Source organism: Haliotis asinina, chromosome 14 (assembly GCF_037392515.1).
Source record: "Haliotis asinina isolate JCU_RB_2024 chromosome 14, JCU_Hal_asi_v2, whole genome shotgun sequence".
Classification (NCBI taxonomy): domain Eukaryota; kingdom Metazoa; phylum Mollusca; class Gastropoda; order Lepetellida; family Haliotidae; genus Haliotis; species Haliotis asinina.
This window is the reverse complement of record NC_090293.1, coordinates 19,379,850-19,406,316: the sequence shown is the minus strand read 5'-3', so window position 1 is coordinate 19,406,316 and position 26,467 is coordinate 19,379,850. Positions and strand designations below refer to the sequence as shown.

Sequence of the window (26,467 nt, the reverse complement as noted above, 5' to 3'; positions counted from 1 at the left end):
TGATTGCTTCAGTTAAGGATTCTCCAAGCTGAATTTAATCCAGTTACCTCTATCAAATGAGTGTTCCACTGTAAGTGTTCGGGATCCTTCAAATTCATCTTCAAACTGAAATTAGAAAAACATTTAAGAACGTATAGCATTTATTTATAACAGCATACAACCTGCTAACACACTGGCAGCTGTACATTGCAAGGTTTGATTATGATCATTCTTCTATTGTTTATTCATATAAAAATGTCAAGACTAAACTAAATTTAAAAACAGTTTTCAGTCATGTGAAGTTCACATAAATACATGTCTAAACATCATTAGCAATGCAACTACAGTGGAAGCTGTCTAAACTGGCACTCACTGGGATTGAAGAAATAATCTGGTTTAGACAAGATGCCGGATTGTAGAGCTGATGATAAATGCACAAGTCATGAATGGGACTAAGATTTTATGCCAGTGTTGACAACTTGCCAGACTGGACAGATGACGGTTTTGACAGCTTCCATGTCGAAAAATATCCTGTATTGACTGAATTTTATACTTTACACAAGTAGACTCAAAGAGAAATACCTTGACTTGCCTACATTTTCTAGATGAACTCATTTTCTGATTGCAATGGAAGTGGTATGATTGACTTCATTATATGTATCAAGCAACATTTCAGAAGGTCAAAGCAGTACTGTGAGGGTTGTTTCCTCAAAATAACCTAAATGTGTGTAGTGCATCAAATTCAAGCTTTCAGAACTTGGCAATCTTTTCACAGTAAAAGCAATCATACCACTATACCATAGGGCTTGGTACTAACAAATTATTGTCTTGCAATATATTGTGATGTGTGTTGGCGCATTGCAATATGTATTGCAATATATTGTAAAGTATCTTTACTCCAACATCGTCCATTGCACAACAAATTGTCGGATCAACAAGGATGATGGACTAAATAAATGAGACTAAGTTATGTTTATTCAATTTGTTACAACAAAAGCATCTGGTAAAGCAGACTGTTGGATAAACAGAGATCGGATTAACGAGACTTTTAGCGGCTTTTAGAAAACAATATTCAGCCATTGATCATATCTTTACATTATATGCGATAATACAAAAATGTCTGTCGCGTAATAAAAACAAACTCTATGTAGCATTTGTTGACTTTAAGAAAGCCTTTGACTCTGTGGATCGTTCTAAATTATGGTACTGCTTACGAAAATCTGGTTTACAGGGGAAAATGTACACTATTTTAAAATCTATGTACTTGAATATAAAATCATGTGTTCGTTGTGGTGATGATGTCACCGATTTTTTTGACTGCCCCATGGGAGTTCGTCAAGGGTGTATTTTAAGTCCAATATTGTTCTCCTTCTTTATAAGCGAACTGTATTATGATATTTCTAATTCAGGCAAACATGGTGTGCAAATGGTTCCAGATATTATTGAAATTTTTATCCTCCTTTTTGCCGATGATGTAATTTTAGTGTCAGATACTATTGTTGGTCTACAAAACCAACTGAATATTTTGGAATGTTATACAAATGAATGGAAATTATCTGTAAATTTTGAAAAAACAAACATAGTTATCTTTAGAAGAGGGGGCCCTGTGGCCTCTAAAGAAAAATGGTTTTTGAATGGCAAACCTCTATCTGTTGTTAACCACTATACCTATCTCGGACTAGTGTTTTCTCATACCATGAACTTTAAAAAGAGTGTTATAGATTTGAAATCACGTGCTAAGAAGGCTCTGATTAACGTTATGTCAGTCTCCCAAAATATTGGAATTTTAACCCCGAAAATATATTTTAAATTGTTTGATGCACAAATTCAACCGATTATGCTCTATGGTTCTGAAATTTGGGGATTTCAACGTTATGAATGCCTGGAGAAACTGCACCTTTTTGCATGCAAAAGATTTTTAAATGTAGCGCAAGCAACACCATCTTGTATGGTTTATGGAGAATGCGGTAGATATCCGATCTATATAAATTCTCAAATCAGATGTCTAAAATATTGGTTAAAGATTCTTGGAATGCATGAACAAAGAATCCCCAAACTAGCTTATAATATGCTTGTATTTTTAGACGCTAGGGGTAAGACAACATGGGCTTCCTATATTAGAAATCTCTTGTTTTCTCATGGCTTTGGATTTGTTTGGCTAAATCAAACAGTTGGTAATATCAGTCTATTTCTTAAACAATTTCGAGATCAATCTGTAAATATGTATTATCAAGAATGGCATTTCTGTCTAGACAACAGTTCGAGATATCAGTTGTATAGATCTTTTAAGAGCTTAATCCAACCAGAATTATATCTGTCTGTATTGAGATCTAGAAATATCAGACGTATATTTGTTAATTTTCGATTGGGCCTATTAGACTTATCAGTCAATAAGGGCAGACGACTTTCAATAGAGAGACATTTAAGGTTATGTCCATTATGTAACTCGGCCATAGAAGACGAAATCCACTTCGCTTTTGTGTGTCCACATTACACTGATTTAAGAAAAAAATATATCCCAAATAACTACCTGTTGAAATATCCATCAACTGCATTTACTTCCATTCTGTCCTCCAAAAATGAAAATGTAATACGTAATCTTGCCCTCTATGTGAAACATGCTGTTAACCTTAGAAGCAATATTTTATCTGCACTGTAAGTTCTTCCGTGAAATGTCTGTAACATGTGCTAACAATGTACTTGTATTACTTGTATATGGGCCGGAGGCCTTAAGTACAATAAATATCTTTGTCTTGTCTTGACTGTATTGTGAAAGTGTAACACATGGTTTAAGGAAATGAAATTATAGCTTCCTTCTGTTGAAACAATGCCCTAAGCAACAGTTAGTACTCAGATGTCATTGTACAAGAGATCAATTGAAAATGTTTCCAAACTGAAGACTTTGCTCTAGAGATGGACATCAACACATAGTGACTGCAGTGTCATTCACCATTCTGGTTTGTGTATCAATACAACAAGTGTTGTACCCATCCATGTTTCCATTTGTATGGTTTAAAAGTCATGCAAATCAATTATGCGACCAAAACAAATACTCTAAACTCTGAATATATAATATTACTGAAAAAAAAGCAAATGTTATTATTATTTTTTACTACATCATTCAAGAAAAGTACCGATAAGGGTTATGGAAATTGCTGATTATATCGTGGGAACCCGTTGGCAAAAAGTGTATTTAGTATTCAGGGTTCCCCTTCACGTGGAAAACCTGCACATATGATGCAGTGAAAAGTGAAAATATGCATAAAAAACAAGCACAGTGTCGCTTCTGATGATATATAAAATTACAAATCAAACCACACAATTTAATGCTATAGGTAATAAATGTCACTAAATTGATTTCTGATTTCTAACTGATTTAAAAGTACACATGATAATTCTTTAGAATTCAGACTTAGAGGCATACACGTTAAAAAAAGACAAAAACAAAACCATTAAACATTATTAGGTGAAAATCTATTACCTTTGTAAATTGTCTGACCCCCAAATTTGGATTTTGACTCCCCCTAAAAAATTTGACAGCCTAACAGCCAAATGTAACCAGTACATTGGTTGATGTGAACAAGAATTAAACGAAGAATAGCTAATATACATTTTAAGATTTATGATACATCACTTGTGTTAACATGAATTTCACTAACACCAACTAAAAAGATGATTTCTAATAATATGTCAGGCAACCAATATTATTGGCTTGACATCTTGGAGTTACACTGGCTACCTGGAAAAATGGTATGAAATTGAAAGTACTGGAAATAGAAAAAAACCGTTTTTCGGCTGTTGCTCTGTATCCTCCAAATTTACACAACTGCAAATAGGATATGTTGAAATAACTCGCTTCAACCTAACTGGGCATTCAGTGGGATGTGCAAGAGATTATCCACAAAAGCATGTTTACTTGTAAAATCGGGTAAAACTTATAAATAGCTGCTGAAAATGATAGATCAGACTACAGAAGGCAATTAGGTCGCTCAGCCAGGTATGACAACTGACCGTTGACTCACCTGGCATGAGAATTATTGAAATACATACACTGCTTACTGGCTGTCGACTCAAAAATATTTTGGACTTTTTCATGTGCTTTGAATATGTCTCATCTACAAACTTGTCTTTCTTTCATGAAGGTTTTGTCAAGATATGTAAAGGTGTGTGATACCTCAAACACACAGAGAAGCATCGTAATTAATGTCTCAAAATATATAGGTGGCATGACACCAAAGGATGCATAAATTATGTGACATATAAACATGACGTATCATTCCGGGCTTTAAGGGAACACTGATGTGGAGCAATTAATGTTTCTCACCAATGGTATAATTATGAAACCAAGCTGCAAGTTGGTCCACACCTGCTCCCTTGACCATGATGGACACAGGGATTGGGCTACTGTCCACTTTGGCACCAGTAAAGGACGTAACGTGTACGCGAGACAGTCTCCCGTTCTGCATACAAGTGACTACCTGAGAGGGGGTCACTCATACATGTGACTGTCTGATCAGAGAGAGAGAAATTCTGCATGCCACACAAAAAAGTGTTATTTATGAAAATAATTAAACAAAATTTGCTACAGTTATTGACTGATGGTCAAGTTATGGGATGACGTGAATGAAAACATAAAAAGAGGAAATTAAATAGAGGACAAAAATGTGCAAAATTTGAGCAAAAATTGACGATATCCAACAGAGAATTTCACCTATGTACATATATTTCAGAAACGTACATTTAGTATTTTCTGAAAGCTCATTTATCGTAGATTCATAATATATATGCAGCTTTCGATACACACCAACGCACACCCGTTTGTCACTGTGTTGAAACATGTTTACTTTGGGCACTGGCAGCATTTCTTCATCCTGAACAGTGAGAAGGGTGGATGCCCATCACATGCCGTTATTTGAAAAATGACCATGGTATGACTTGTCTGATTGTAATACAGTATCCCAGCAGTGTAGGTTTTTCTAATGCCTGGATGGTATAGTGACTGATCAAATTTGATCCTGTTTCTGTGTTTTTCACCCCGATATTTCACCATGTCATGTAAAAATATGATGAATACAGGCACATAGCAAGCCATTTGTTACATGTAGTAAGTCTGATAGATTGCAAAGCTCTATATTTAGATAGTATTGAGGGTTGGCCCAACATTCATAGCAAAAATCATGTGTATATTTTTGGTGGCTACGCCACTGGTTTATCTATGATAATAAAAACACACATTTGATATATTTGAACCGTAATCTAATAACAATGGCTGGGCCATTAGTAGAAAAATCTGAAAATTTTCTTTGGTGAAAAACTGATCATATCTATTTACCCAAGTACACAGCAAATACTTTAAGTATTTCTTATCTTACAACAGTTCCATTGGTATCGTCAAAAAAATTTCGGCCTGTACGTGTTTTCAGGCTACATGCATTGATGATGCAATACAGTGATTACTTCTCCCTTGCTGTAACCGCATTGGTGGTATAAAACTACACGTTATTTGTCACCACTGGTCAGTTAATGAATATATAACAGGTATAATTAGTATAAACCTAGGTATAAACCTACACATGTTACTTGTCATCACTGGTCAGTTAATGAATATATAACAGGTATAATTAGTATAAACCTAGGTATAAACCTACACATGTTATTTGTCACCACTGGTCAGTTAAGGAATATATAACAGGTATAATTAGTATAAACCTAGGTATAAACCTACACGTTATTTGTCATCACTGGTCAGTTAATGAATATGTAACAGGTATAATTAGTATAAACCTAGGTATAAACCTACACATGTTATTTGTCATCACTTGTCAGTTAATGACTATATAACAGGTATAATTAGTATAAACCTAGGTATAAACCTATACATGTTATTTGTCATCACTGGTCAGTTAATGAATATATAACAGGTATAATTAGTATAAACCTAGGTATAAACCTACACATGTTATTTGTCATCACTGGTCAGTTAATGAATATATAACAGGTATAATTAGTATAAACCTAGGTATAAACCTACACATTATTTGTCATCACTGGTCAGTTAATGAATATATAACAGGTATAATTAGTATAAACCTAGGTATAAACCTACACATGTTATTTGTCATCACTGGTCAGTTAATGAATATATAACAGGTATAATTAGTATAAACCTAGGTATAAACCTACACATGTTATTTGTCATCACTGGTCAGTTAATGAATATATAACAGGTACAATTAGTATAAACCTAGGTATAAACCTACACGTTATTTGTCATCACTGGTCAGTTAATGAATATATAACAGGTATAATTAGTATAAACCTAGGTATAAACCTACACATGTTATTTGTCATCACTGGTCAGTTAATGAATATGTAACAGGTATAATTAGTGGTAATACCACTCAGATTATTCGACAAAGGTTTCCATTTGGCATTTTTCCTGTCTGGAGTAAATATTCAACATAATAAACTAGAATGTCAAGCACAGAAATTATAAATTAACAGTATTAAGGTCTGGTATGGCAAATGTATTTCATATGTAATATGTACATGTAAGTGATGCAAGATGGTTTATCAGCTGACAAACAAAAACAAACATTGATCAAAGGATTAAACAACACACTGATTGATTAGCTACTTTTACCTTTATATACAGCAGATTTGTCAAAACGCAGTGTTTCTTCGTAGATTTACTAATCTATACTGACCACACCCTGTCATGAAGAGAGAGAGTAGAAAGTATAAACACCAGTATGATGATTGATTGACTGCTCTTTATTGGCTACCTAAATTACTGAGAATGGCGGACATCATACAATTAGTTGCAAGGTGTGCTATCTTGGGTGAAAAATGAGACCATACACCCATGTGAAAAGCCTCAAAACAATGTATCACTTTTTTGTATTAGACTATTGAAAGACATATGACATAGAGCAGGATTATTTACCAGCTGCAGATAAATGGCATATCATTCTTTCATGTGGATATTGATGGCTACAATCCTGAACAAGGTAATACCCTGACATTGTTGCTCTAACTTCAGTCTGTTTTAAATTTAATACTTGCATTTTGTTTTAATTTATTTTTTGCAGCATTCAGCAGAATCTATATTACAGACAACATACAGTGAGTAGGTCTCACTTGGATGTGTGTGAAATATGATTCATATTGACAATCTATACAATGTTTAGATATTGCAGTTAAGTTATAAATTCACTGTAAGTATAAGCAGACAGTGTGCTATTTAATTACGTCTCAAAATGCATACAAAAAATGATGATAAAGTATTTGGCGCTATAAGACAAAATATAAAGACATACATTGACTTCGTTATTTTTCAGTCCTAACAGTTTTTTACCACTGACAAATGATTAAACTTCAAAGTATTTCATTTGTTTTCATGATAAAGAAGAAAAAAATGACTTCATCTTTGTTGATCAGTCTATACATAAACTATCAATTGTGCATATGGGTGATGCAGCTGAGGTCCCGAACCTGTCACAAATTCTGGGATATCACCCAGGTACTAACGGGAGAAAAACAACAAAAGGAAGAACCAGTCCATTGCTCTGCACTGGTGCTGCTTTCAAGGTTTTCTTGAGCACTGTACTTGCTAGCCAAGAGCAGCAAAGCGGTCCTATACAGTCAAGACATGACCCTGCATCACGGCTGAGAACACCACCTTCATAAATCCTATTCAGATTGTAGCGGCCGATCACCCCTCATATTTTCTTGAGATTTTTTAAATATACTTCCTGAGGGTTTTTGACTGAAAAGTCGATACCGATCTACTCCCAGATAATTTCCCTACACATACATGTAACTGTCATGTTTTTATGATCATACGTTTATATATTAATGGGCATGTTACCCGTAAATTTCGTGTTTCAACGATAGCAAGCTGACATGTTGACATGATCTGTGCATGTGCCAAATTTCTATAGTCTATATCAGAAGGCGTTCTTCATTAGAGGTACGCAAAACTCACTCTCGTCTTCTGTTTTGCGTGCTCGTACTTTGGTTACATACTCTTATGTATAACGTATTTATCTGTTCTTAGGTCATGACTTATAGCTTTTCTTTGCAGAGAGGATTCCATTCACATTCAAATGAAAAAGATGTTTAGGTGGGATCAAACACATTATTTTTGTACAATGCAGTGCTCAGGGCACTTAAGGGAGCACGATCTTGTCATTTTCGCTATGATTTTTCACTGTGACACATGTCTGAGAATTTCAAACGTTCTCCAAATTTACATTCTTGTATTGTTAACAAAATCCAAGCAGACCTAAGTGTAAGATAAGAATGCTATTACCAGTATTAGTTTTTACACTTATACATACTTTTTTGCCGGATAATATGGATGTTTGAACTTACTCTATTGTACATTTCTTGAAGACATGCGGCATAGACATAGACATACAATAAAGTCTGCTAGTGTAAAACGACGGCACCGATTTGTTGTATCCACAGTCTATGTATGAGATGTATTTTCGCTGAATGAAACAGACTGCAGCTAGGAAGTACTATGGAGAGAATTTGATCATGTTTGTGTAGACGTATTGCTTGCTGCAAGGTAATTTGAACACAGACGTCATTTCATTTTTCTTCAATCATTAACAATGATTATGTTCTATTATATATTTAGTTTAGTGCCAGGAATACTTTCTATCCATTTTATAAGGTTGTGCACCCGTAAAGATCCAGGATAGATTTGCTTTTCAGCAACACATGTCTGTCGTAAGAGGTGACTAATGGAATCGGGTAGTCAGGCTCGCTGACTTGGTCCACACATATCATCGTTTCCATTTGCAATGTTCATGCTGTTGATCACTGGATTGTCTGGTCCAGGCTCGTTATTAGTATTTCTTATTAACACACATATTAATAACAAATTAACCTGGTTATGAAATTTATATTCCATACATGTCATATGACTTATATCTTTTTATGGACAAAGGTGTTTAATGACTAACGTTTAACGATATACTCGTTTTTTTTTTTTTTGTTTGGTTGGTTTTTTGTTGTTTTTTTTTTGGGGGGGGGGTATAATATACACAGCATTATCACAAGGACAGGAATATAACTAGATTATCACTGATAGAGAATTAAATTAAAATAAAAAGAAATAAATTTGGAAAAGGACTGGGGATACGCACCAACTAAAGGCAGATCATCGAGTACTACTGTGACGTACAGTAATTTGTCTACCTGCATGGACCCTGGATTTCTGGATTTACATGATCTTTTCTACCGCTGGCGATTGTACTCAAATCTAGCCATATTTGGAGAACACAAAAATCATAAGTTTAAAAAATCTGGTATGTTTGCATTTACTTTGAATGTTGCGGGAATTAAAGTCTTGAGGTAGTAACTGTCTCAGGACAATACTTTAACACTACTTCAACATCCTTTGACAACCTCAGTTGCTAATTTAAACTACCAATTACAAACGAAAAAATATACCTAACAACAACACCCACCCACACCCCCCACCAGTAACCGATAGTTGACTTTATATGATTTAATTTATTGATGCCAATGCTTTGGTGTTGCACTTCTTCTGCCACAATATAGGAAGCCCATTTTTATGTCCCCCTCTGTGGTGAAAAAATACCCCAAAACCAGTCATTTGATGCCATGGTAAAACAGCTTTGTATGCAAGTAAAGGGAGTTATGTGAGATATATGCTTATACTAACCAACAAACCGATGTTATCTTATTCCGAGCGTTGTCTTAAAATATACGACCCATATTGTGCTGTATTTTCAGTAATTTCATTATGATGCAACATTAGGCTGGAACTCTGTTAATAATGATGCAACGTTAGTCAAAATATGTCTACATGTATACATAATAAAGACAATTTGAGAATCCAACAACTAACTCCTAGGTAGATAAGACCATCCATTTAGCTGTTACCTAATTTTTCAAGTGCGATTTCATAATTTCTTATAATTTGTGATACTACAAAAACGTATATGTGAATTTTTGCATTGAAACTGATTGGCTTGTAAGTGTGTATCCTTTCTGTCGTCGCTTGACTTCAGAGGAAAATCAAGTCTCCTCAACAATACGTTTTTAAACATTGAACATATACAGTTTTTACATTGGAATACACATCCATGTAATATATTATGTCGTTCCGATATCAGGCAGTATTTTATTCGTGCTCTGAGTTTCATGAAAGATTCCCCATAAAAAATCTTCGCACTGTAAACGGATAAATTTACTGGTTTTCAACGTATATTACAAACTTGCGGATTACATTTCCTTGGGTCTACTTTCCAAACCATGTATGTACATTTACTTCACATTTACATCATCGGATAGGAAATGTAATACTGTACATAGCTGAGTTATAACCATGGTTAGATCCAGAGCAGCACAAACACAATTCTCGTACAACGTTAATTTTTCTGATCCTCAGATGAAATAAAAGTTGGCATCCAGTAGGTTATGTCTTGCATGTTATTAACATATAAATCTGCTTGATCCCTGGAACACAACTTCTGCATGAATGTGAATGGAATCCTCTCTGCGAAGAAAAGCTATAAATCATGACCTAAGAACAGATAAATACGTTATACATAAGAGTATGTAACCAAAGTACGAGCACGCAAAACAGAAGACTACGGTGAGTTTTGCATACCACTAATGAAGAACGCCTTCCGATATAGACTATAGAAATTTGGCACATGCGCAGATTATGTCAACATGTCAGCTTGCTATCGTTGAAACACGAAGTTTATGGGTAACATGCCCATTAATATATAAACGTATGATCATAAAAACATGACAGTTACGTGTATGCGTAGGGAAATTATCTGGGAGTAGATCAGTATCGACTCTTCAGTCAAAAACCCTCGGGAAGTATATTTAAAAAATCTCAAGAAAATATGAGGGGTGATCGGCCGCTAGAATCTGAATAGGATTTATGAAGGTGGTGTTCTCAGCTGTGATGGAGTGTCATGTCTTGACTGTATAGGACCGCATCGCTATGTACTTGCATGTTATATATTTGTTAATCATACAGTAAGTGTCAAAAGTCATTCAGCTAGCTAAACGTCGTGGAAAAGAGTTCCGACCATAACCCCCATCTTTTTACACAGAATATTGCCACCTTCCCGGTGTAATATTCCTAAACTGAAACAAGTTCATTGATGTATTTTTCATATCTGTTCTAGTTTACTGAATGTATATTTAGGGTGAGGTATGCATGTCAGTTTGTAATTTTGGCTTTTGGTTGGGGTGGGGTTACAGGCGGAACTCTTACCACGTCGTGTTCCTGCCAAGGCATGCGCCGGTGTATGCCTTGGCAGCAACACGACGTTTAGCTAGCTGAACTAGTGTCAAAAGGAGTGTCTTACCAGCAAACATATTAGTGGTTGTGGTGGAAGTATTGAAGTATGGGTGGAAACATGGAATGGGTTATATTTCTCAATACCTAGGTTTGTAAGTACCAAATTACTGAATATGCACATATGTTCACTTGTCTTGCTGGTTCTTCTGTAAAGCATTGAACGTGAGCGAAATTCGAAGGTCTACTAGCGTCACAAGTAGTTTTCTTTCTTCTCAGCGACTATCACTTCTACTGTGATGCATTCCTCTGTGCGGAATTTGAACCGTGTGAAGTTTATAAGAAATACATTCAAACGTACCGCAAAAATACCGCTGGGCGTTTGAAAAAGTGCTAACCCAAAAACAATCCAAACCGTCGTGAAAGCAATGGGGGCCGCCATCTTGAAAATTATCAGGAATTGTGGGATGGACTAATTGGCCTTGTACCAATCAGATCATCAAATACAAACACCCTCCCACCCTCTAGCCAATACACTTGCTCGTAATTTCATCGCGTCGCACATTTGTTGTAAAATGGCGGCGAGATGAGAGATGCAGTGTGCGAACTGTTTCCGATTGTATCCTAATAATTAGCGACCTTATCTCCTGCTTATGGATCTGGATGACTACGTGACAATGGACGTAACGAGCGAATTTACTCACGACGACATCGTCGTCTACTCAGTCCTTTACTCGAGCGTCACGGTGGTGTTTGCAATGGCAGTTCTCTCGAAGTTCCTTACAAACGAATTCCGGTTCGGGTTCAGATCGTTTCTGAGTTTAGTAGTTTTATTTTTAGGAGAACCTTTATGTCAGTTTCTTGTTAAAGGCCCAGGGGGTGTAGTTACATTTGCTGTAGGATGCCTGTTTGTTTACTCGATTCTACCCGCAAGTCACCTCCCAGTCGGGAACAAGGCCGTGTTAGTCACAGGTAAGCCTGTTCGTTAACTTTGCATTGGTGAGAAAAGAATGTTAACATGTGTATTTGCCGGGAAACGCGTCGGGGTATTCCCGGGGCTTTCCCAATATGAGATCATGTGACTGTCTGATCATGTGATAGTGCCTTGCAAAGTCCAGATGTCATCTGAATATTTTGGAGATAAAGTAAGTCAGTAGCAATATATCATGAATTGCGTCTGACCCTCTGACAAATCTGGAGGATTCACTGACAGTCAGGTGCATATCTACAACCTGCCAGTCCCAGTATCAGACTATATTTCACAATGACTTTTACTGAAGCTGTCATCTTAAATGTCACAATTGTTCGCTGTTTATAAGTTTTACATGGTTATAATATCAAGGGAGTACTGCACTCTACAGGGGGCACTCTTTCTGTATAGCATTACTGGGGCTGATTGTGCTTTGTTAATTAGTGATGTAATTAGTAGATGCTCTTCCTTGGGACCACAAGTGCTATCACAGTTAATGAATGCTCGTTTAAAAGATCGTTAGTATAGCAGTGAGGCAGAAACATGAGAAACACAACAAACCACTCCGCAAGCGTAGTATTTGTTTTGTTTCTCGAGTTTCTGTCTCACTATGTCACACCCTTCCCATTTGTTTTTTTTCGTGACATTGTTTCATGGACTGTGATGGGAACCGGATTGCGCGAAATGTGTTTCATTTAGATTAAATCAAATTTCACTGTCCTAAGGTAATGTCTAACCCCAAACCCCCTGTTTGCCTCAGAAGATGTGTTAGCTCCATAAAAGATTAGAAAGGGTACCTGACCCTAACCCCAAACCCGAAGGATCATAAAGGGTGTCTAAACCTAACCCCAAACCCCAACCTTAATGATGGTAAACAGTGTTCACGAATCCAGCAGATTTGCCAACAGTCAGACAGAAGTTCCCAACCTGCTAGCCCCAGTGTCTGACTGAAAATATCACAATAACTTTGTCTGAAGTTCTTATTTGTGGCATGTGGCACTTGTTCACTGTTTATAAATTTATGTTTATGTTTGTCATTATATAATGTTATTAATTTCATTGCCAATTAAGAGAAATGTTAAATCTGAAATGTGTGTTTAGTTTTATTCTGTGGGTCCTGTGACATTTCAGTGGGTCAGACAGACATCTGAAACTTACAGGACCCAATGTCCTGTTACTTTGAAACACCATTTGTGAACACTGGGTAGAGAGTGCCTCACCCTAACCGCATACCCTAAGAATTGTAAAGGGTGCCTTTAAACCCCAAACCCTAACTCTTAAGTATTGTAAAGGGTATCTGACCCTAACTTCAATCCCTAACTCTAAGGATTGTATTGGGGTCTTTGCCTCTAAAGAAATGATCAGTGGAACGTGAGGCAATATGCGATACAGGGAGACAGCTGATGTGAGATGATTGCTCCATGGCATTGGCTGGTGCTGCGCCTGGTAAACTGCTATCTAGCCGATTTCAATGCCAGTTATATGAAATGTTATATCTGAAATGCTGTTTAATTTTTATTCTATGAGTCCTGTGAATTTTCAGTGGGTCACACAGATATCAGAAACTTACAATGTCCTGCTACTTTGAAACACCATTCATGAACATCTGTGTGGCTTTTAAGCATGTGGTAATGTTGTCTCATGTTGAGTGACCAACAATCAATGACACCTTATTTCTTTGGCATTTTTAGGGTCAAATGTCATTTTGTACTGTAACACCCTGATCATTGTGATTCTGTGGTGGTGGATGTCTTTTTTTTTATCTCTCCATCTAGCATATTTAGATGTCAGGCAAATGGAGCATTGATTTGTCACACCCTTTGGATGCATAAATCAACTTGTTCTTGATCAGTATGACCAATTAGTGACTCTGGTTCCCATGACCGCCAATGGTTTGTTGTTAACATGCAGCTGTTTGATTGATATAGCTTGGAATATACAGTTTCACAGTGGTAATGAATATTTCGAAAAATGTGTACACTCTATACGCATCCATTTTTGAATGGACGTGAGGGTAGCCAAGAAGATAAAGTGTTCATGGTTATGCCAAAGGCCTGGGTTTGATTCACCACAACCTGGTACAGTATGGGAAGTTTTGTTTGCCCTGCTATGTTGCTGAAATAATGATAAAGGAGTGTAAAACTCTCGATCCTCATTTCAACTAATGACAAGTGTCATTTTAATTCTTTGAATGTCATTTAGAAGTATATCCATAAAAATCTTCATTCTTAAGTGTCATTTTGTTTCAGGTTGTGACAGTGGCTTCGGAAATGCCTTGGTGAAAAAATTGGATAGTATTGGCATGCGTGTGTTTGCTGGGTGTTTGGATTGTTATAGCCCAGGTTCAATAGAGCTAAGAAACAAATGCTCCCAGAGGTAAGCTGCTAAAACTTGTCATACATCATAAACATGATTGGTGACTAGGGATTGGGAAGGAGAACTTTGCCAATGGGCTATTTTCAGGCTTATTAGCCATTTTCTGAATTCAGAATGGGCCACTGCCCTTGCAGCAATAGTAAACTTCCAAATTGTATTGTGTTGTTTTTCATTAAAATGTACAAAATGGCCCATGGCCCCTGCCTTTCTCAGTCCCTGGGTGACCTTTTGAAGTTTTCTGTTCTTGTTACTCATGCATAGTCAGCACGTTCAAAGTGGTCAGCTCTGTCATGCTCTACATTAAATATCCTCAAGATGAATGTGATAAGAAGGAAAAATATTTTGAATGGTGTTGAGAAATGAATGGATTTTGTTTTCTTCTGGTCACAGTGACAAATATCACTCATTGTAACTTTGTTATAGTGTCTGTATCAGGTTTGTCTGGCTGTAACATGGCTTGATTACATGTCAAAACCTGACACTTAAAATGTGAAAGGAACAAATAAATACCAACCCAAACATATTTTTATACAGCATGAATAAGTAATATCACTGGTTAGATTTAGGCTAATTTGAGAATTTTGAGAGCTTTGCTATTGTGCATAATGTTTTTTTATTGTGAAAATATAAGAATACTCATACACATGCAAAGGGTATACCATATTCCATGAAATTACTGAATCGCAAGGATACTGTCCCCAGTAGTGGAATTGGGATACAGAGATAAGACAACAGCAAAAATAGGACCCCAAAAAATCCAGAAAACGGCCAATGCGCAGCAGAGAACGGCCTATTAACCTAGAGAAAACACTCTATGCCTCGAGAAAACTGCCAACATAGTTGCATCAAAGGACATTATGTGATTATATATATCCTAAATAATAGCAGTTTACTTCAGTGTGGATAAGCTCTTAAAAACTGAGTGTTTTTGTTGTTTTAGTTTCAATCTCCATAACACTTAAACCTTTGAAGATTGATTGGTTGTTTCAATATTAGAAATGAACAAACCAGGTAGACTGATTGTTTATTTTACAAATGAGATTAGTTTGTGATAGAGAAAAAGGCTAATAAGGCAGTGATTATATGGATGAATTAGTAGTACTAATTCAATCTTTAGTTTAAAAGATTTGAATTTAATTTCTAGTTTTAAATTTAAATCTGTGATAAAATAATTGTTTCACTGTCCTTAGGTGACAGGTGTTTACAATCTACCTTTAGTTGTCATTAAATTATAACTTTTCTGTATTCACGATGTGACTGAAATTTTGCGGGTGTGACTTATAATTCAGGTCAAGATATCTAATCACCCCGCTACTCCCTGTGCAGCACTAGTGGCCATTTTCTCGAATTTTATTTTGGACATTTTCGTTGGGGTACATTTTCACTCATGGAATTACACTTAATGTGTAGTATTTTCCATTAATGCAAGTCCTTATTAGATATGTTGCTAATTTTATACCAATGGCCATCTTAGTATTTATTGTGCCAATATGGGACAATGATGGTAAAGAAGGTTCTTTGTTACCATGGTTACAGGGTACATATTCTCCAGTTGGATGTGACAAAGGAGAAGGACATCGAGGTTGCAGCTGATTACATCCAGACTCAAGTGGGAGAAGAAGGTATGTGACAGTCTTGGCAGTCTGATAAACATCATCAGTACCACAGGGTTTTACATTTGTTGTTGGTGTTGTCTTTGTTTAATGCTAACTTCTTGAAGCAACAATAACTATTTACACAGACTTGATTCACTCACTACCATCAGATCTTAAAACCTCTCCATCACTGCCAGTCTGTAAGTCCATGCTCAAAACTCATCTCTTCACATGAACACCAACTTTATTGTACATAGAACCTGTATATATGTTATGCGCTTAGAGCGTGTCCCTGATTGAAAATATGGAAATGCAGAAGGTATGTTTCCACATGTGTTTCTCTTGTGTAATGGTAGATGCCACAAGGATATGGAAGCAGAATCTTACTGAAATATGTCTAACCCTCATTTGAAAAGGCTTATTGTGAGCGTTTGTTCCACTGTCGGTGTTGTTCCAGGTCTTTGGGGAGTGGTCAACAATGCAGGCGTGTGGTACTTCTCTGAGCTGGAGATGACCTCAGAAAAGCTTATTCGGCGTGTGATGGATGTCAATTTGTTTGGTGCTGTCCGAGTTACAAAATCTGTTCTTCCAATGATCCGACAAGCAAAAGGACGTATCATCAACGTTTCAAGTTTATTGGGTTTGTAATCTGTACTATCCACTTATCCAGCTGGCATTGAACTTCTGGAAACTAACAGTGTGTGCCTTAAACCTGTAATCTGAATCCCTTGTCTAGTGAAAATTAGTATGGTCTGTTCACCATGGTGAGATGAGCTAAACATTCCAGTTTGAAAGTATTTTTTTATTAGTGTATTTTCTTCTGGAGTTCGCCATAATTTATTGTATTTTTAGTTTTTTTAGATAAAGTTTCAAAGGATTTTCTCATTTGGTATTTGAAATAATATGCTTATTTTATTAGTAACAGTAAATGAGCTCGGATCATCATAGTGACATATAAACTGCTTTTCAGATTTTTTTAACATTTTAATTTTTCACTGAGTCAGTAAATTTGTAAACATTTGTAAAGTTGTTGTTTATGAAAACAAAGATGGCAATGCAAACATTCCAAACGCAGCCGTTCTGATTTGACCATTTAATGGCAACAGCACTCAATATGTGTTGATCACATCAGCTGTTACACAGTACTCAAGTTGTGACCATCTGTTACAATGAACCCACTGCTGGGTATTTAACACATATACAAATCATTGTATAAACGTGGATACAACATCTGTTTTGTCAAAACTAGAATATGTTTGTGTCTGTCTGCATTTTTTTTTACTCATCTCCACCTAACTGAGCTAGTAGAACTTAATGTTTATATGGCCTGAATACCCTGCTAAGAATGGTTAACATTTGTGTTCAAAACCCCTGGCTGAGGTATGGGGCAACACATGCGATGATGTGGTCAGACTTAATGACTTTTTGCTGCATGTCATCATATCATATTTGTATAGATTCATGTCCATGCTTTGCGATGGTGGACTGCCAGTCCAGACTCCATTATTTACAAGTTGCTACAATCATCTCAGTTATAATTGGCAGATTATTGCTAATCGCATCAAAGTTAAATATGCGTTCACCGCTAGACAAAATACCCAAACCAATCAATGGGTGGTGTATTCAGGGATTGGGAAAGGCAGGGGCCATGGACCATTTTTCACATTAGAATGAAAAATGGCACATTAAAACTTGGACGTTTGCTCTAGATGGCGGTGGCAGTGGCCCATTCAAAATTCTCGAAATGGTTTATAAGCATGAAAATGGCCCATTGTCAAAGTTCTCTCTCCTACTCCCTGTTTATTCAAGGTTTATTGGCCAAGCAGACTTCTTGTTCAGTCCAGATTATAAAACAATGTTTTTACGTGTAACTGCTAGTGGTGTTCCCGATAAATTGAAAGAAGAAGATTGGTCGCAGTGACCAAGCGCGCAAACAATCGATCACAATCTGAAAAATAACACTAACTAATTTTTTTCGATGAATGTTCACTGGTAATGAAGCAGTCATCAAATATGAGATTTCAGCCAATTCCCTACACTAAAAGTTACCTTTTTGGACTGCCTCTGCTCTGAAATCTGAATTCACGAGAGTCCGAGATACATGTTTTTTTCATTATGACAGCAAAGAAGGATTACTTCAGGACTAAGTTCAGTCATATTTATACAGCAATCCGAAGAAAAACCAGAGTCAGAGTTGGACAGAGTGCGCTGTACACACATTTGCATTGAATTAATCACAACTTTTTTTCCCCAAATTTGTGTGAATTTAAGCTCTGAGTCTGACATAAAGTTCCAGTTTGATTTTCCCTACATTTCTTATTGCTTTATCAACCTCATCTATACCGCCCCAAAGAGTGACGTTATTTGCATGGAATCTGTGCCTCAAGTCTGGAAACAGTTTTGTAAAATTCTGCTTGGTTAAATACTAGTATGCCCAAGAATCCATTGGTATATGACCAGATTGTTGCCACATAAATATGTGAAAACACCTAGTTGCGGGCACAGCAAAGTGCTGTGAACTTGGACAAAGTACTGTGACTATGTGTCCCAGTCCACCCAGCTGTTAGGATGAGAGAGCCTCAATAAACTGATACAATGCCAGCGCCTTTAGTATGCACTAGTGTGTGGATGTGTGCGCTATATAAATATCCTTTATCCTATATCCTATATCCTATATCCTATATCCTATATCCTATATCATATCTTATCCTATATCCTATTTCCTATATCTTATCCTAAATCCTATATCTTATCCTATATCCTATATCTTATCCTATATCCTATATCCTATATCTTATCCTATATCCTATATCCTATATCTTATATCTTATATCTTATCCTATATCTTATCCTATATCCTATATCCTATATCTTGTCCTTGTTAAGTATGTCCAGAAAACAACACTGAATTCAATAATAAAGCAAGAATGATTTTCCAGCAATTGGTCTCAAGTTTATTGGTCTGAACTAATGGTCTCAAAGACTGATATTAGAGTGTAAATAGTGTGTTATGTGGAATCCAGTGTTAGTTTCCTGTCATCTTACTGTCCTGTGTATTTTCTTCAGGTCGAATCTCCATGGAAGGCAATGGTGCCTACAGCATGTCTAAACATGCATTGGTGGCATATTCCGACACACTTCGCCAGGAGATGAGGAAGTGGGGGGTCCATGTGGCTATTATAGAACCTACAGGATTTTTTACAGGTTTGTGCATATCATGTGCATGTAAAATATTTAACTGATTGTTATGTATGGAGGTAACAGTGTTTTCGTGAGCTTGCTGTTTCTTTCCTGAATCAACATATTTCTCAGACTTGTCCCAAATTAATATTAATATCTAATTTCTCATTTGCAGAATGACCTACTGCTAAGTCTGTTTTATTTGTTTAAATTTTATGCTGAATTACAGAATCTACTGCAATAAGATGTCATCATGATAATTTCAGAGACGTTCATGTATTCCTGCAATGCCTTCAATAAAGCCAGTGTTTGTCTATGATTGGACATTGTCCCAAATGACATCTGCATCATATATTTGATCGTAGTATCTACAGGGGTGAAGGCTTCAGAGCAGAGTGGGACATAATGATGAAACCATTTGTTATGCTGGGTCTCTCAAGGGAATCTTAGTTTTAATAGTTGTGAACATGTGTGAACCAAAGGCATTGGGTTATCAGACTTGGTGGCTTGGCTGAGAGCATGTCATTGTGACCCAACATTGAGGATCTTTGCTTGTAACATTAATTGCAGGATTGTCTGGTTCAGACACGAAAAGGGGTGGATATAACTATAAGATTGCTTGTGTACTCTGGTACAGTGGCACATATTAAATCACATGCCCTGATAATTTTTCCACTGCACTGGCCAATTTTCTTGTTGATTTTTCAAAATAACAAACATAATTAACATTGGAAAGTCAAATTTGCATGTTCAACAGAATAATAGATTGGACTGGGAAGGGTAATTTTCACCCCTGCTGAAAGCTTCTATCACAGGACTGAATTACAGAGATGTTGACCTACTTGCACAAGGTGCAACGTAAGATAAACACCTAGTTGCACCAGACAAGTTACAGATGCATTGCTTTTATGGCAATGTGTAATGAAAGAAATATACTTTTGAATTATTTAGATGTTTTATTCAAAAGTTTACCTACTCACCTGGTGCAAGTTAGACAAATGACTAGGTTGCATTTATTGTATTATTTGGGTTGCACCATTGCAAGTAACAGAGCACTAAATTGAGCCCTGTATCATATAGCTGGAAAAGTGCAATGGTAGGCAGCTTACAGTCTAACAAACTGAACCATTTAGCAAGTACAGTCCCAACTTAGTTGTATCAGTGCCAGGTTGTGTCAGATTCACATTCAAACCTAGCAAACATTTGCTCTATACTTCTGGATGTGTCAAATTCTCAGTTGTTTGCAATCTAAACAATAGTCCTGAGAGTTATAAGCTTATAAGCATCTTAAGACTTCCACTGATATTCTGGGGTTCTGAGTGAGTGGGTTTAGTTTTACGCCGCACTCAGCAATATTCCAGCTGCATGGCGTTGGTCTGTAAATAATAGAATCTGGACTAGACAATCCAGTGATCAACAGCATGAGCATTGACCTGAGCAACTGGGAACCGATGACATGTGTCAACCAAGTCAGTGAGTCTGACTGCCTGATCCCATTAGGCCCTACTTATGACAAGCATAGTCGCCTTTTATGGCAATCATTGGTTGCTGAAGGCCTATTCTACCCCAGACCTTCACGGATCCTGTGGTTTTGAAAAGCACATCATGATATGATTAGAATCCATCTAGGGATGCTCAGTATCATTAAATGGAGAACAGGAACCATACATGCTTCCCCATGTTTCATAAATAACGTTGACAAAAAACCCAGTAAGCTGTTACTGTAAAGAATTGGGAATGGTTATTTCATGCTGGCATATATAGACCATAGTCAAAGGTCAAGTATTCTGTATTTTAACTATTATTCTAGTGTAAAGCATCTTTTTATAACACTGTACTCGCCAGTATTCCTACTATGTGGTGGTATGACACTAATAATCAGACGGAAATGTAAAACGTCTCTGTAACGATTGTTTGAAAGTCATAAGGTGTCAGTTGTCAGTCATTGAAGTTTGAAGGCATGAGAATTTTTTAATTGAATCGCATCCATTTGTTGCCCATTTCACAAGAATTGTCAGCAAAATGGTGCTGTCTTTCTCCAGTTTCCACTTGCTCCTTGACGATGTGGAACTGAAATACTTTTGTCTTACTAGGTCACCGAGCTTGCTGATATTTACTACCCATAAAGATCCAGGTCTGAAATGGTCTTCAGTCACCCTTGCTTGTCGTAAGAGGCGACTAAAAGGATCAGATGGTCAGGCTCACTCACTTAGTTGACACATACTATCACTATCATATAGCCGTTGTGTAGGTCAAAGCTCATGCTGTTGATCACTGGATTGTCTGGTCCTGACTAAGTTGTTACAGACTGCCACTATATATGTGATTAAATCAAATATAAATGTTTAAGGATCGCATGTTTCTCTTTACCCATAGGTAATATGCAGGAACATGTTATCAAGAGCCGGAGAGACGAAGTATGGAATTCACTTGACGAAAAGACACGTGCAACATATGGACAAGATTATCTTTACTCCACATATTCTCATATCTTGGCATCAGCTCAGCGATACCCAGCCGACTTGACTCCCGTCACTCGCTGCATGCGAAGCGGACTTTTATCCAAGCGTCCTCGGGAACGTTACCCCTGTGGCACTGGTGCTGACATTATGTTGAATATATATCCTCTCCTTCCTGTCTGGTTAGCAGACAAAGTATCACGAGCGATTGGCATCATTCCTTGGACAATACAGCCAGTTGGATTACAGGAATGAGTGGATAAGGATCATGCAAGTGCTACCGTTTGTTGTGATATGTTTTTGTAGCATATCAATACTTGTTAAGACTGCCATTTATGAAATGTTAGTGATATCTTTGTTCCCCTTGTGTCGCAGTAATGTAAGCAGAATGTACAGGAAAGAAATACCTATAGTTATTGAAGCTGAACAGATCCAGCATGGTGACTTGTTGGAAGTTTCTTGATGTCATACCAATATTTTTTCTGGCATTGCTTATTGTTTAGGACTTGATATTGCAGGCTAAAAGACCATTATAGGCCTGTCTTTTGTTAAGATACCTTGATTGCACATGTTCAAACAAACAAAGATTGTGGAGAACCAGTCAAATATATTCTTTTAGTGTGTTAAATTTTGAAGAAAATCTCTAAGTTTTTAAATAATGAAGGTAGAATAAGGTTGTATTAAGTTGATCTTTGAGGGTGAACTTAAAGTCAGAAATGAAATGTACATTTGTCAATATTGTTTCATTAATTATGTCCTTTGATGCTTCATTGACTGAAAATAAGTGTAGAAATGTTTCCTTTCACATTTCATGCTGCTGCTAGCAAAGGTTGTGAACGTCCTGAATACAGATGATACACTTGCTTTTGGAAAATGGTGATCTGGCACAAGGGGGATAACTCTTTATTCGTCCACGTGTTCATGGTTCATCAAGTGTTATAAGTTATTGTCAAAAGTCATGTATGTATGTGTGTGAGTTTACTTAGAGTGTATGGACAACTTATTAACTTATTAATAGGAAAACAAACTTGACATATTAATTTCATTTACATTGTTCAGTGAGCATGGTGAGACACTGTTCTGTATTCATAACTGTGTCAAGCAAACACTATCATATCGTAATGGAGCTCTGTATATTTTAAAGCCATTTTAATATCGGCTTACTTGGTTGTATATATATTTCAATAGTCTAGGTATTCTATTTTTTTGTTGTCTTTAACGTGTCATGCAGAAGTGAGTCATTTTAAGGTTGGAACCACTTTTCATGAATGAGTTTAATTATATTTAGGACTAGTCCTGCTGCTTGCATTTTCCTGAATATCACTCCTCCTTCATCTAAATCAAAGTGTTCAGTCAAACCTTTTAAACAATAATCTCTTTGATCAGTTCATTAGCTTTGGTTGATTTCCCAGTCATCAACCGTTCTTTTTTCTTTCACGTTTGTTGTCCAGTGAAATTATTGAATTAGTGAATTAGTGAAATACCAGTTATCATGCAAATTAAATCATTTAAGCCATGCTTTTATGGTAAGCATTCATGTTGAATTATTGGTTGTTTCAAAACCGTGATGTGCCAGCATTTTTTAAATTTTTTTTTTAATTTTTTTTTTTTTTTCAGTTTTTGCACTGCCCGTTCTGCCATGATTAATTGACATATCATTGTTATGATATCAGCATTATGCCACAAAGTCTAGAGGATGAAGTCCAGTTTTATTTTCATGTTGTGTTTGATGTTGAGTATGAAGTCTTGTTTAGTGGTTGTCTGTATTGGAGTACAGACCAGTGAAGCAGGTAAATATAGGATTGACATTTCTGATGTTTGACTTTAAAGCTGCTTGCTTCGGAAATCTTTTTGCTTGCTGATATGTTTTCATGAAGCTTTCTGCACCAGTATCTGTATAATGTTTTTTTTTTAATATTTTAAAGATGAGAATTTGATTACATGGGGTATATATTTTGTATACATGTACAAGTGGTTTCAGCAGTTTTTGTTTATTTCCCTTGTTCCGCCTTTAAACTAAATTAATTATTCAGATACATTTAATGTTTTGATTTACATTTGTTTCCATTGTTCAAACATAGGTCAGCTGTTTCATGTTTGCTGACTTGATACTTTTAATGTTGTAGATAAATGCCTAGTCAATACTAAAATTCCACAGCTGAATGTAATGAATATCTTAATATCTCCATGGTAACAAGTAAGTAAAATGATACATTTTACATGTGAAACCGCCGCTTGACATGGGTAAATCTTTTACATGTGATACCAAAGGACCAGATTCCAATGCCCACATGGGTAAAATGTATGAGACCCTTTCTGTATGTACCCAGGTGTGATATTGGAATTTTACAGACAATAATAATATATGTACTTATTTATGCAAGTAAATAAGACAGGATTTATACACTGCAACTGTCAACCACTGTATCACTTAATGGTCTTATTCCAGCCAGTCATTCTGCATGCTTACTTAAAGGTTATATGTTGGATTTGGTTGCCTAGTGTTCGCTCACCATGCCAAAGACTCTGGTTTGAATCTTCACATGGGTACAATGTGGGAAGCCCATTTCTGGTGTCCCGCATATTGATATTCCAAGAATATTGGTAAAAGTGTCATAAAACCATACTCAAATACTTGAAAAGTACCTAACAGAAATAATTTTCAGAATTTTCTTCATTAAAATGCTAAACAGTACTAAATTCCTTCATTTTGTTTGGGGTGAATTATTAAAATTTTGTCCATTGTTCTTCAAAACCTATATTTCAGAGACAGTGTGAGTGAGGTAGTTGGGTTTTATACCACTTAAAGCAACATTCCAGCAAAATCACTGCGGTGGACACCAGGAGCAGTCTTCACACATTATGCCCATGTGGGGATTCAAACGGAGCTAACGGCATTACATGCGAATCTCTAACCACTAGGCTACCCCACTTCAGAGATGCCAACCTCTACAAATTTTAACTTCAAACTCCACTAGAAATCCTACGAAATTTGAATAAAATGCATTAAAATTCAGAGATATAGACAAAAAAATCTTTTCAACGATGAAATACATTTTCGGACTTCACATACCTTCCATTCATCATATTTAATGACATATTTGAACTGGAATGATTGCAAGTAGCAAACGTAGTTTTAGCGAAGCTGATTTCAATACCTTTTCAATTTGACACATTTGGTTCCTGCTGATACAATTTAACCATGTGACCGTAATATCATTAATGTTTTTCTCAGAATCCATCATGATTTTGTGTATGTAGTTGACTACTAATTTTATGGTCAAACTACTAATTTTGAACATTGAAACTACTATTTGCAGCATTTTGGGGTTGGCATCTTTGCCACTGCAGCTCAGAGACAGAGGATGAGCTACTATTATAATGTATAGATAATACTACATTCAGTTCTGCTGTGTTGTGATACAGGTCATGAAATGATGCATTGATTGATGAGGATATGTCTTGAAAATTTGTAATTATGACAAAAATATTTTCTGTACCGCTTCAGAAAAGTTCAGGACTGCCTGTGATGGCATTAAATAGATATTGACTGAATATGAAAGAAGCATAAGAATCAGACCTCCTTAATAGTTCTTCTTGAATCATTACCTTTGATTTTCTTTACATGCAAATAAGAATTTGAATTACAGAGGACTGATACTGTGATCTAATATTATGGTACAATATTGTGGTAATACCTTTGATTGCATTCCTGTTGGAAGAAAGCTGTCCTATCATGATGTTTCTATCAGTTTCATATCCTCCAATCATGATGCATTGTACCAGGCTTGTATTGGAGCATTAACATTCGCCTGATCCATATTATTTTGCCTATTCCGCTTGAATGCTTCACTGCAATAAAATCAGACATCGTTGATTAATATTTTTGTGATTCTTTCCTTGCTTTCAATGTGATCCTGCATCCTGCTTTAAATTCTGGAACAAGTTCAGTCATGGAAAGTCGTCAATGTTTTGTGCTTTTCTTTTTTAAATGAGCAGCATTTAGGGTTTTTGTCATTATTAAATACATCTGGTTTTGATATTACTGCTATGAAAAGAAAGACTTTCAGTTTACACGTGATTCATCTGTCTTTGTGCACCATTAACAGATTCTAGTGATTTTGCATTGAGAAAATAGAAAAGCCTGTGATTTACGCCATTCTCAATGACAAGCTTGAGATCGGTGGAAGAGTCCACATTGAAACAAAATGTCACCAAAGCAAGAAAGCAATACGTTTTCGGTTTCAATCACAATTAACTAGAATTTCCTGTGATCTTGTTACTAATCACTACCTGTATTCACACTGCTTCATGGCTATTCTCTGTCAAGCTGGTGAACAATTTGTGGACGCATTTGAACACACCATGACATACTGAAATGTTGGTTCCTAAACATTTCAAGACCACTCTGAGTTTTATGCCGGTTATTTGTTCTTTCAAAACCATCAATTTTTATCCCCACAGCATGTAAGATATAGGTGATGCCTTGTCTGTCTGCCCGTCTGTCCGTAATCAGTTTGTTTCTGGAGCATTACTCAAAAAACGTTCAATATTTTTAGACCAAAATTAGTAGATATAATATACTGAACCTAAGGTTGTGCCTTTTGCT

General features: G+C 36.2%; 2 protein-coding genes across 2 annotated transcripts in view; one reads left to right on the top strand and one right to left on the bottom strand.

The window, feature by feature from the left end:
* Positions 1-11,778, bottom strand: part of LOC137261914 (ER membrane protein complex subunit 10-like) — a 53,215-nt gene extending 41,437 nt beyond the window's left edge. The window contains exons 1-2 of the mRNA XM_067799732.1: positions 11,640-11,778; positions 48-105 (exon numbers count right to left, since the gene is read on the bottom strand). Coding sequence (XP_067655833.1) covers positions 48-105; positions 11,640-11,720 — 139 coding nt within the window. The 5' untranslated portion in view covers positions 11,721-11,778. The remainder of the gene's footprint in view (positions 1-47; positions 106-11,639) is intronic.
* Positions 11,779-11,828: 50 nt separating this feature from the next.
* On the top strand, positions 11,829-25,735 carry LOC137261912 (retinol dehydrogenase 7-like). The gene is made up of 6 exons (XM_067799729.1): positions 11,829-12,250; positions 14,498-14,624; positions 16,161-16,246; positions 16,677-16,859; positions 19,286-19,423; positions 21,776-25,735. The coding sequence occupies exons 1-6, from the start codon at positions 11,932-11,934 to the stop codon at positions 22,111-22,113; spliced, it is 1,191 nt and encodes a 396-aa protein (XP_067655830.1). The 5' UTR covers positions 11,829-11,931; the 3' UTR covers positions 22,114-25,735.
* Positions 25,736-26,467: the final 732 nt, after the last annotated feature.